The sequence below is a fragment of the Humulus lupulus genome, chromosome 6, assembly GCF_963169125.1.
Source record: "Humulus lupulus chromosome 6, drHumLupu1.1, whole genome shotgun sequence".
Taxonomy (NCBI): Eukaryota; Viridiplantae; Streptophyta; class Magnoliopsida; order Rosales; family Cannabaceae; genus Humulus; species Humulus lupulus.
This window is the reverse complement of record NC_084798.1, coordinates 36,264,037-36,277,499: the sequence shown is the minus strand read 5'-3', so window position 1 is coordinate 36,277,499 and position 13,463 is coordinate 36,264,037. Positions and strand designations below refer to the sequence as shown.

The window sequence follows — 13,463 nt, the reverse complement described above, 5'->3', positions numbered from 1 at the left end:
AAGAGTTCAGAGAAGGAGACTTAGTCATGGTTTACTTGCGGAACGGTCGCTTCCCACCTGGTAGCTGCAGCAAGCTCTATAATAAGAAATTCGGTCCTTGTCAAATTCTCAAAAAAATTAATGACAATGCTTATTTACTCAACCTTCCACCACACGTACGTGTTTCTCCGACGTTCAACATTGCTGATCTTTCTGACTACCATCCACCTGATGAATTTCAACTCTCAAATACAACTCGAGGACTAGTTCCTTCTGCAGTGGAGGAGAACTGATGTACTCAATTCAATTAATCAGCTTAGTCTTAGCCTTTAAATTGTATTCTAACTTTAGTACCTGCTTAGTCATTAGTTAAGTCTTTGGTCAAAATGTATAAATAGACCTTTACGTGTAGTCAGAGCATTATTGAATAAAATTTGATTCTTTTTTCTCAATCTTTCCTCTCGTTACATTCCTTTTCTTTCATCCTTCCCTGTGAGTTCATCACAATCACACCCACGAAGCACCACCATTAAAATTTAGCGTTTTCGACATTTTTTTTTCTAGTTTTTTTTAATGTTTTTAATAATTCAAAGTTTAAACAAAGGAAAAGCTTTAGTTAAAACACTAATATATATACATTTTAAACAAAATTGGGCATGATTTTTTAGATTTTTTTTTTCAGATTTGAAACTCTAAAATCTGCAGAAAATTGACTTTATTCTATGGTGCTCGATGTTAGCTCGATAAGGCCTTCAAAATCAAGATTTTTATGAAAAAATGACTTTGATCGATGGTTCCTCAATGATGTTCGATGCGATTCTTGCAAAAAGCATAAATTTTCACTCGAGTCTCTGTTTGGAGTGGTATTTTTTTTTAATTTAGGTATTTTTTCAAGATCTACATGTTTAAAATATGTATATATATTTGAGAAGTTTAAAGCTTAAAAAAATACAAAACATACCTCACGTTTAAGGCATGTTTTGATATGTTTTCATGTTTTAAACTTCTCAATTGTGTATATACACATTTCAAACGTGTAGATCTCAAAAAAAAAAAATACCCAAATTCAAAAAACAAATCACCCCAAACGGACACCCAAGTGAAAAATTTTGCCTCTTGCAAGAATTGCATCGAGCACTATCGAGCAGGCATTGAGCACCATTGAGAAAAATAAAATTAAAACAAAACTTGATTTTTAAGGCCCCAATGGGCAACTATCGAGTTTCATTGAGCAAAGTCCATTTTTTTCATGAAGATCTTGGTTTTTATGGCCCCATCAAGGAGCATCAAGTTGGGCATGAAAAACATGATTTTTGATGGCAAAATTGATGAAGCTCGATGGTTCTCGATAGTTGCTTTATGCAATTCTTAGAAGATGCGTAATTTTTCACTGGGTGTTCGTTTGAGGTTTTTTTTTATTCTGGGTATTTTTTCGAGATCAACACATTTCAAATGTTTATATTCACATTTGGGAAGTATAAAACTTTAAAACACGACCAAAATAGGGTATTATTTTGAATTTTATATTTTTCAAGCTTTAAACTTCCCAAATGTGTAAATCTCGAAGAAAAAAAAACCAAATTCAAAAAACAAATCACCACAAATGAACACCCGAGTGAAAATTATGTATCTTGTAAGAATTGCATCAAGCATTATCGAGCAAGCATCAAGCACCATCAAGAAGAATTTTCATAAAAAAAAAAATTGATTTTTAAGGCCCCATCGAGCAGGCATCGAGCATTGTCAAATTTCTGCATATTTTAGAGTTTCAGATCTAGAAGAAAAAAAAAACCCAAAAAAACATGTCCAAATATATTTGAAATGCATAGATTAGTGTATAAACTAAATATTTTCTTGAGTTTAACCTTTAAATCATTTAAAAAAAAAAATGGGTTGTGATGGTGGTTTTGTGGTTGCCTTGGGTGGAAGGGTCATAAGAGAAGAGAGAGAGAAAGAAGGAATATGGAAAATTATGAAATGGGTATTTTGGGAATAGTGGGAAAGAATAGCTTATTATTTTTATTTGCAAAATATGTGGGATTTTTTTTATTTAGCCTCCACATTAAGTATAAAACTCAAATTTCCCTTACAAATATATACTAAAAAGGTGTGATTGAAAAGCATAAAAAAAAAAACTGATATCGGATTTGGCGACCTTTCTAAATTGTTCAGGATCATAGAAAAATTTGGGACAAACTACGAAGCTATAGCATGAAGACCCATTTATCCATCAATTCTAACTAAAACTGAACCAATTGTAGAATTCTAAACAATAATTTGTCTTAGGATTGAAGACAACACAATACGAGGACCAATCCATCCAAGAAACCCATGAGGAAAATATGCCTTTTGAAACCATGGAAGTTGTAGGTAGCACTAAAGATGACCAAAAATTTCCATCATGTAAGAAATAGTTTGGTTTTAATATTGTGGTAAAGTAATCCATATAAAACTAACTCAAATCATTAACATTCTGTTATGACTATTATGTTTGTTTCAACCAAACGTGGGCATTTCTGGTATTTCTCAAAACTAACCTCAGATATCAAGCTTTAGAAATAGCTTCAGTAATTAACGATTTCTTCATTCTTTACTTTGGGATTTTAGGAAACACTCAGAGAAAACTTGTACGGGCAGTGAGAGAGAGTTAAGAGACTTGGAGCCATTGTTAGTCCAAGAACTCAATTGTAAAATGAATCTTTGTTCTTGCTTCATTCCTTTACAAGTAGAGAAGTGTAGTCTCAAATATTTTTTTTAGGTTGTAACAAATTGTTTCAAGACAGTCGAACCCATGGAGGAACTAGATGTAGGCCAATACTTTATTGGCTGAATCAGTATAAATCTGGTTGTCTTTCTTGTGTTTAATTAATTGTTTCATTGAATTTCTATTGTTGTTTAAGGTGAATTAGTGTCTGCATTGATTCGTGTTGTTTGTGTTTACAATAGTGGAACCAGAGCTAGGTTTGGCAACGAGAGGAACACAGAGATTGAAGACGCATTAGTTCAAGAATCTTGAAGAAAAAAAATGGCTTCTGCATCAACAAGAATCAAACTCGATAAGTTCGATGGCTCTGGCGACTTCAGCTTGTGGAAAGAAAAGATGATGGCAATCTTGAAATACCATAATTTAGACTCGCTTTGGAAGAAGAGGACTCGTCAGAAAAGAAGACTGAAAAACTTGTAAAGATGGAGGATTCATATTTGATTATGAAACAAGCTCGGACTGCCATTGTCGTGAATCTTTCAAACAATGTGTTGAGACAAGTAATTGGAGAAAAGATAGCTTTGGGTTTATGGAAGAAGTTAGAGCAGCTCTACATGAACAAGACGACAACCACTAAAATTTTCTTGAAAGGAAAATTATACAGCTTTAAGATGAATGCAATTCTGACATTGGAGAAAAACTTCGACGAGATGAACAAGATAATACTTGGGCTTGGAAACATGGGGGAAGAGATTAAAGAAGAAGATCAGGCAGTCATTTTGCTAAGCAGCCTTCCTAGCCAATTCAAGGAATCAAAGACTGTAATAATGTACAGTCAGAATACTCTTACATAAGAAGATGTAATGAGTGCCTTACGTTCAAGAGATGTGGAGTTAACTTGGGAGAAGGCAACAAAGTATAAAAAATGAGAGGAGAGTTTACTTGTTCGTGAAAGACCCTAAAGGAGGAAAACCTCGAGAGGACCATCCAAGTTCTATGCATGATCAAAGTCAAGGACAAAAGAAATGAGAAAATTTTATCATGTGGTAAAGTTGGACGCTTGATTAGGGCATGTTGGGAACTAAAGAAAAAAAAAAGAAGGAAAAAGGAAAGGGTCAAGACTCATCAGCATTTGTTGATGATCCATATGGTTCGGATGGTGATCACCTTGTAGTCACTAGTAGAGATGTTCAAGATTGGATTTTGGAAAGTGGTTGTACCTATCATATGTGTCCAAAAAGAGAATGGTTTATGGAATTTCAAGAAGTAAATTAAGGAAGTGTGCTCATGGAGAATGATCAAAAGTGTAAAGTACTTGGGATTGGAACAATTGTAATAAAGAGTTTCGATGGGATTGTGAAAAACTCTCCAAAGTAAGGTATATTCCTGGTTTGAAAAGAAGCCTAATCTCTTTGGGAACATTAGATGATGAAGGTTATGATTACAAAATAAGCAATGGAGTCATGAAAATTACAAAAGGTTCGCTGCTAGTACTTAAAGGAACTAAGAACCATGGACTTTATGTATTGAGTGGGGAAATTGTGCTCCCTACACTTGCAGCAACAGTAAAGAAGAACAGCGATGAAACGCAACTATGGCATGCAAGAATGGGGAATATGCGTGAGCTAGGGCTGCTAAAACTATCAAAACAAGGTATCTTACTGTAACACCCTACTACTAAGGGACCGTTACATTGTGTATTTAAAATAGTGCTAAACTCGCTAAACGAGTCATTTGGCCATAATTGTGTAGTTAAACGTGATTAATGGTTTAGGGTTAAAAAGTTTGGTCAAAAGGTACAACTATTTCACTAAAACATGATTTTGATTGGCACTCTGTGCCCGGTTTTCTCTCCTCCAAGCATTAAGGTCATCTCGGAGGTCTGGTTGTTTTTTTCTCCCAGGATTGTCCTCGGGAGCTGCCTTGCCCCTACGGGCGTTCAAGCCATCTCGCAGATCAGGTTATGCTTGGAGGCGACCACTATCTTCGGGGTATCCTACTTCTGTTTCGCCCTCAGAGTCATCGTGTTCGTTATTGACTAAGACACGAATTCCTTTTCCTCGGTTGGCAGAGACATTCCCATTGGTCAGGGTTTCTTTGAGGCTGTCGAGGTGATGGCAGGACACCACCTCCAGGCCAAACAGGATTTGTTGCAGCGCGCCTGGGCAGAACGCCCTGGGCCCCGCAGAAGCTAGCGTCTTGGCAGTGTCCTCAGGCTTCAAGCCCCTAGCTATCATTAGCTCGTCTAGAGGCCTAAACGGGTGAGCCCAGCGAGTTCTCTTTCGCCATTGCGCAGGCCGGGACCTTCATCGATTTTGCCTTTACCATGGCATTAGCCATCTCCTGTAGGGTTCTGATATTCCCCTCCTGGGCATCAATTTTCTGTTGTTGGGTGGAGACTTGGTCTCTGAGAGCCACCACCTCCGTCGGTTCCTCCACGTCCATGGACTGAGGATAATCACCCTCGTAAAACTTGCAGTCTTCGCCGTCAAAGCCAACGTTTTCGTCGTAATCCTCCTGAGTCACCTTCAGATACTCTGGTGGAGGTGGTCGGCTGGGCTCTCCTCCCTCAGCTCTGGTGGAAGGAGCAGCGTCATCTGGAGCGTTTCTTTTAGTGGTCACCATGCCTGAATCTTTGAAGCTTTCTTCACCGCTCTCAATGAAAGCACCAAAAAGTTGACTGCATTTTTTGTTATCAACTAATTAAACAAGAACTTAAAGAAATGTAGGTAAAAGATAAATTTTAGGTGGTTCGGGTTATAAAACAACCCTAGTCCATGAGGCTTTAGTATTAGTGTTCTTAAAGCTTGAGATGGCAAGCTTCAATGAAATTTTCTCAAGCAACATATATATTGCTCTGAGTACAAAAGTAGGATCAAATGTTTAAAAGCCAAAAATCATTTATAATGGATGCCCTAGCCCTATTTATAGTGGCTAGGAGAAATTAATTCCCTTAATGGGGATTTATTACAAATATTCCCAATCATTTGGGAGTTTAATGCTAATTAACACCTTCAGGTGCCCTAATTAAGGTGATGGGCCCAGGCGTATCGCATAGTGCCCAATTCGTAGGTTGCAGCCCATTTCTTTACAAGAGACATGCCCTCTGACATTGACAGAACACAGCTACACGTTTCCAATGTCAGGCGGCGCATTGGGACATGCCAATTGTCGAGTGTACGGGCTCAACAACACTACTCGAGGCACAAAAAGATGTCAGATGGTCGCTTGCGGTACAAAGCTATTGCGACTGACATCTTGCGTTCCCTCCAGGTCCCGAGGACAAGCTCCTAGGCCTAGAGGACTAACTGATCAAGAAGACGAGAGGACCATAACGGATGTCCTCGGGACGTGGCCTAACTTGAAGACATCCCGCTTGGAAACATAATAAAGTGTTGGCAAGAATCTATGCTCTGAGGAGCTCTAGGCGAGTTCTACAAGACTTCATTAGCTCCCGATGAGTCAAATCACTTCTCTAATAACTGCCATGTGTCAAATAATGAAATCACAGACAACAAAATCCTTTGGGATCCCTTGTAAATATTCAAACTTTTTTAATGATAAGTTTGACTTAATTAACCAAAACTCTTAATACCAAAACCAATGTTTAACCTGTATTACATTTTTTAAGTCCAAATGACTCGCTTAGCGGGTTAAGCACTATTTTTAGCACACGGTGTAACAGTCCTGGATTAGTAGGACGTTACACAAATCGTCGTAATCTTGGGGTAAACAAATGGAGCCCCAACTAGTAAGAGCCTAGTATTTATCTTGAATAATGCTAGACACACACTTAAATTGTACACATTTTTGTATACACCATGATGTATATTTAATATTAGCCTTAGATATTTTTAAGTGGGGACGACTTCATTTTTAATTGTGTGGTTGAAATTAAATACACATCATGGTGTGTAAAATGTGTATGCAATTTGAGTGTGTTACCATCATTACTCATCTATCTTTATCATATACACCCAACAAACAAACATTCCTAACCATAGCTAGTATTACAATTTTTAGGCAAGATAATATATTACACAAAAAACTTAAAGGATGGAGATAAATTTAGTAAAAGTAAAATGCTAAAGACCAACATGCAAAAAACACCAAAACTATTAGGGCTAGTACAAAATACGCATTCAAGTTTAACTAAGAAGTGAGGTGATAATCAGTTGAAAATTCAAGAAACAATGCTTAATAGGAAATGTTATGTAGCATAATTGGGTAGAAAACACTTATGAATTGTCCATCTTTTTCTAGGTACATAACATAAATGAGAATACATAAAGAACTACCATCATTAAAACTACAACAAGATACACAGGCCAAGGCATAAATTTATCAAGTCTTCATTAAAATTTCAAAATCTTTTGATTTTGAACAATTACAGATGGCTACACCAAATATCATTGAGATAATCTTGACAATTCTCTCAACTTATTTATAGCTCTCTCAATTTTGCATTCAATTTTTTCTCCTCTAGAAAATGTTGACACCAAAGGGGAATAATAAATATTTATAGTTTTCCCCAAATAAAAGAAAGAAAAATCAAGGGAACAAACTAGTTGAAACCCCTATTTCCTTTTTTTTTTCAAACCCTCAAACTCAACGAGTGTTTCAAGTCCCCAATATGAAGCAAATGATGCCCTAAAGCAACTTTCCTAGTCCCAATCTCATCCACCAAGCTCAAATCCTTGCACACATTAACCCTAAACTTCACTGGTGACTCTGATTGGGCCTGTACGAAAACCTTCTCAAAGCCCAATAAGTGCTTCTTGGGTGAGTTATGGATCGAAGGTGGGCTTGAGTACAAGAAAACTGTCTGGAACCCACTATGCTTTCCCATGTTTTGGACCCTTAAATGGATGTCGAAGGCGAGGTTTTCGCAGCTGTAGGACGGATCATCGACTTGTAATGAGGTGCACCTAGATAAGCGACACGTGTGACTCTCCGATAAAGGAATGTTAACCATCTTTGGTGCTTTGACTAGATGGTGGTGGAATTGGGTGTAGCTTAACCCATCTCCGAATGCATAGATGGTTTCGCCCGTGTAGAATCGATAAGTCCGACCCGGATAGCCTGTGGACGGGTCGGGTCGCATGTTCATGTTGTCCATTGGGACTTTATCGACATATGACTGGGGATACCATGTCATGGGCAGCCTTCCACCTGAAAATAATAATTTATTATAAACTAATGTGTTTTTTTATAATATTATAGGTATGAAGCATTTGTAGATGAACAGCGATTAGGGATAGTGCATGATTCTTTTCGAAATTAAAATTTAAAATGACAATTTCTATGTCTCACAGTAACTTTTAATTAATTACATAACTAAAATTTTACTTTGGAAACTCTAAAAAAATGCCATTAACAGCGCTTTTTTTATATATAAAATAAAAGTTTCCAAACAATTTGACTATTTGGTTGATATCTTTAATCAATTTTGGTAGATTAACTCATGTCATAATCCTTGGGCCCCAATGGGATGTGCCGCTGGTGGATTAAGCGAGCCTCTAATCGTGTCAAAATAGTTTTTTTTTTTTCTTTCTAAATCAATACCGAACATGTATTAGCATTCTTTGATCAGATTATATGTTAAAACATTTTTATAGATAACAATCTTCATGCCAAAATTTTAAGTTTGTCACAATAATATGTATCGATGTAGTTATTAATGAAATTAGAACAAAAGATGTGACAATTAATATATATTTATTTATATATGATATGATGTTGTCATTAGGCTTACTTGGATTGTAATGACCAAAAATGATATCAGCAATGGCAGCACCACCGGCCTCACCAGGATAACCAACCCAAAGAATGCTAGTAATCTTATCATCATTTTTGGCAAAAGAAATGTCAAAACCTCCTCCTGACATTATAACAAGAATAACTGGCCCTTTAGAGGCCTTTGCTACTGTTGTTATTAGGAGTTGCTGCTGTCCCGGAAGATGTAGGTCCACTCGGTCCCGACTCTCGGCTTCTATGGACTGATCAGCGCCCACCACCAGCACGGTTGCGTCGGCTGCTGCCGCTATCTTCGCAGCGTCGTCCGCCTGGGCGGTGCCACATCCCACATTGGCGCAACCTTGGTGGTAACTAGTAGTTACCATGGCCGCCAAACCTTGTAAAGGAGTGGTATATTTGCATGGTGCGCCTGCCAAGTATATGATATATCAAATGTAATTTTTTATTTTGTTACCCTATTATAAAATCCTACTATGTTAAGTGGGATTATTAAGAGGAAGCCTTAGTTTTTTTTTTCTCTTAATTTTGAAGTAAAATTGATTTCCTTTCTCAATTGGTAAAAAATGAACAAATAAATTGAAATTTGTGATGCGATAAAAATTAAATAGTGGTTTATTTTTATTTTTAACGCCAATGTATAAAGGTGGCTATGGCACAAAAACACCAAATATTTGGTATCAGAAAAAGTATAATTATTAGGGAATAAGTATTGTTTTGTTGTCTACCTTCGTAATTTCCAATCATGGTCTTGGTGACATTGGCATTAGGCCCAATAACGGCCAAAGTTTTGATAGCAGTGTGTGAAAGAGGAAGTGAGCCAGCACTGTTCTTGAGCAACACAATGCCTTGCCTTGCAGCCTCACGGGCCAGCTCTTGGTTGGCCTCAGTGCACACATCTTTTGGGCCCAATTTTCCGTATTGTTGCTCTCTTGGGTCTCCGTCGAAGAAGCCCAATCGCATCAATGTGGCGAAATTGTTCGAAATGGCCTTGTCCACGGCGGCCTCATTCACTAGTCCTCCATTCACAGCTGCTTCTGTATGTTTTCCTAAGAAAGATCCACAGTCTAAATCCAAACCTATCCAATTCAAACAAAATGGTAAAATTTAATATTCTATCCAAATCTTGCAAATGCTTTTTGGTATTTTTGAAAATATCCTTCTCTAAGTTCAACATTAGTGATTAGAGTAACTAAGCTAGTTACCAAGCAGTATATATATATATATATATCACCCAGTTCGTCACTAACATATGTGACCATAAGCTTTCAAAAGTACCAATTTTGTTTCTGTTTTTCAAAAATACCACTTGGTAAAATATATTTTGTAAGATAACAAATTACCAGCTAATATAGACTTGGCGGCAGCTTCTTCGGGTGTCTTAGTGTAGTGTTGGGAGTTGAACAACACATCCACTGAGTCACAATCAGAAACAATGTACCTACACCAACCCAATATTTATTATCAAGTCCATTTCACTAATAATATAATTTTATTCAAGTATGGTTGGATAGAAACCTAACACAAAAATCAAGATTGGTATCCAACTATCCATTAATATTATATAAATACATACGTATATAAAGTAATCATTCAATATTTTTGGGAGGGACAAAAATAGGGTACCCATTCAATTTCCATTCTCCTCTGATGACACCAGAGAGAAGGTCGGGGTCAGCACAAGTTGGCTTCCCATTAACCTGGTTGTAAGAGCACATGACACTAGCAACATTCCCATCTATAACACAACTCTTGAATGGGGGTTGGAAAGTGTCATCCAAATCTTGCCTTGACACCTAATTAAAAAAAATAAAAGTATTATTTTAATTTATGGATATTAACAATAAAATATTGTACAAATATTATGATGGTATTTTTGGTTACCTTTGCATTGAAGTGGTAACGATCAATGCCTTTCCAATTGTCCAAATCATAGGCCGTGTAATGCTTGCAACAAGCGGCGACCTTGAGCCGGTTAGGGTCGTCGGTTTGTTGTAGGCCTCGGACATAACCCGCAGCGTATTTGCTGGAGAGGAGAGGGTCTTCTCCGGGTGTCTCTTGGCCTCTTCCCCATCTAGGATCCCTAAAAATGTTGATATTTGGTGACCAAAATGTTAACCCTGCCAATCCTACGTTGTGCATTGCCCTTGCCTCAGTTGAAACTACCTGTCCAATGGGGAAATTGATAATCACATTAGATACTGTTGTAATAAATAAAAATGGTCCAACTATGGTCCATTATCATTTACTGTCCCATTGCATGTCAGTGTAGTAGCTCACATAGGGGCCAACTTATTCCAAGAATTAAAAAAAAAAAAGGTACTAGTGGTAGTACTCTACTTATCTCTTGCCCCTTAAAGATAGAAAAAGAAAATACTATTGGTCCAATTCAATCTATTACTCAAGGTGTGACTGTGGCCCCATTTAGAGAGAATATATATATATATATATATATATAAATATATTTGGTGGGACCCACTCATATGGGTCTTATTATTTAACATGGCTAAACAAAGAGTAATATTTTTTTACATGATCAAAAATATAGGAGTCACATGTGTGAGATGCTGCCAAATGGAAATAACAGCTAAGGTAATTGAGTAGATAAGAAATTTGCAAGTTGCATTTCCAAATTTTACCTAGGGTTTTTGTACATAAATAATTTCACATGTGTAAAGTGGATAAAGTATAATTTTCATGCATAGTGAGCCAATTATAAAATAATGGTACAAGAAAAAAGACAAAATGGTAGAGCACAAGAGAGTCAATCCCAAGATAATTAAAGTATTTTAGCATTTTCTTTTTAAGACTTATTTAGACCTCTACTTTTATTTTTATTTTTCCTTGTGAACATTAATGTTATAGGTTTGGAGCTATCTATGCAATATCTTCAAACGACAAGTTTCAACCATGCCCATTATTTAATCAAAGACTATGAAGAAAATATCTCTAAGCCTAGAAGGTATAGGGCAATTTCAAATTATAAGTATGAGAGTTTGGTTACCGAATTGAAATGGGTCTTTTTTGTTTGTTGGAAAGAAAGTCAAATTTAACACCTGACGGTTTTGGTAATATATGAGATTAGGTACATCAATTATAATGTATCATCACTTAATAAACCAATGAGAAATTAAAACCTATCAAACTTAAAACTCTTTCTCATGTTGAAAAGTCCAAATTAAGCTAATTTGGAATTGTGTCAGCTGTAAAAATAAAATCATGTACTACCAACTACTACCATTAGTCAAAAATTATTTTAATCATTTATTGGTATGATTCTATTGAGAAAAAATATCATTTTCACATGTTAATAAAGAGAAAAAGGAAAAGATGGTACAGAAAAGGAACCACAAACTATCATCATCGATCCATCTACTTCATTTATAATTATTATTAATTTCTTTCTTTTTTTTTTTTTGCTTGATATGTTCCATCTTACTTGCCATAACTAAATGACCCCTCAAAACTTTTATGTATTTCAATTAATATGAGGTGGAAACATGTAACCGGCATTATGCTTATCTCAACATGTCAAAATCAAGATTTAATTGGTAAGATATGACATAATCTTATAAAAATTGATGTAGTACGGTTTATAATATGTTTTTAGACTATGATCTGTACAGCAATTATCCTAACATTTTTTTATTTGTCTGAAAAAAAATATATTAAAGAATTGGAATATTAAATGAGAATGCCATTATATTTTCCATTTAGAAGATGGTGTGGGAGATATATAATAGATCACTCAGACTCGTGCAATATTTAGATTCCAACTATCAATTACAAGAAAATAAATATGTATTTTTACACCACATACTAATATCTCACTGTTGTAACTCTTCCCAATGTTTAAAATGATCTTTATCATTATGTACAAGTTGATTAAAAAAACCATCACTTTTACTAATTATATCAATCCAAACTCTCCTTCCCTTTACACAAATAGAAGATTTTTTACCCTTTAAGAAACAAAATATAAAAGAAAAATATATATAAAGAAAAAACATAAACAAACAAAGACATTGCCTTAAAACAAGAATGCATGTTGAATATAACTATCAATTATTCCAATGAATAATGAACATGAGTCAAAAAAGCATATAGAAGACATTTTTGAAACCTATGCAAATATTTAATAGGAATGTTTTTGCAGATACAAATACATATATACATATTCATATACATATACATATACATATACATAGATACGTACCTTTCCAATGGCTTCAAAGAGAGAAGCATTGAAAGAGGCAGCGGTCAAAATGACCTGAGGGAAGCTAGTGGCCCCAGGAACGACACTGGAAAACTTAGTTCCAGGACCAACATACGAAACTCCATGGAGAGCCTCCGACCACCATTCGTACTTGGGAATCCCAAGCCTACTCACATTCCCAGCACTGTTCACCAAAAACCCTATTTTCTCCTGCAACGACAGCCTCTTCACCAGGTCCGCCACTCTCGCATCAACCCCCAACGACTTGTCACAGAACCCGAACCCGTTCGACCCGGCATCGCAGGCGAAGACCGGGTTCTGTCCCGAAACTCGGCCCAGAACGAGACAGACCAGAGTGACTAAGAGCAAAACAGAGTACCTACTACCATTAGTACTACTACAGCCTACTCTGTTTTCTCTCATTGAAACAGAAGCCATGTTGCTTAAAAAAATGGTTATTGTTAATGAGAGAATGGGGTTTGTTTTATAGCTGCCCGTGAAGGAGGAAAGTTGAGTATTGGGTTGGCATTAAATTGGGGTCTGTTTGGATGGAAAGAAAAAGAAAAAGAAAAAGAAAAAGAAAAGGAAAATATTATTATTAAAAAAAAAAGGATGAGAGAGAAAAGAATCTAAGGATAATTTTGGGCTGTTATGTTAGGCGTTGTTTTTATTGTACATGACCCTAGTATGAGTCCGTGAAGAGATGTACGAAAATAAGGGTTTTGTATAAGGTAAGAAGAGGAGAAGAGACTGAAAAATCTTTCTTAATTCCCTGAAATATTTTGTTTTCTGTCTCCGGGTTATGTTTGG

General features: G+C 36.2%; 1 protein-coding gene across 1 annotated transcript; it reads right to left on the bottom strand.

Moving 5' to 3' along the window:
• Positions 1-7,015: 7,015 nt before the first annotated feature.
• On the bottom strand, positions 7,016-13,195 carry LOC133782061 (beta-xylosidase/alpha-L-arabinofuranosidase 2-like). Its single transcript, XM_062221218.1, has 7 exons — positions 12,654-13,195; positions 10,322-10,603; positions 10,064-10,233; positions 9,781-9,878; positions 9,166-9,516; positions 8,439-8,849; positions 7,016-7,855 (listed from the first exon to the last, which is right to left on the bottom strand). The coding sequence occupies exons 1-7, from the start codon at positions 13,089-13,091 to the stop codon at positions 7,278-7,280; spliced, it is 2,328 nt and encodes a 775-aa protein (XP_062077202.1). The 5' UTR covers positions 13,092-13,195; the 3' UTR covers positions 7,016-7,277.
• Positions 13,196-13,463: the final 268 nt, after the last annotated feature.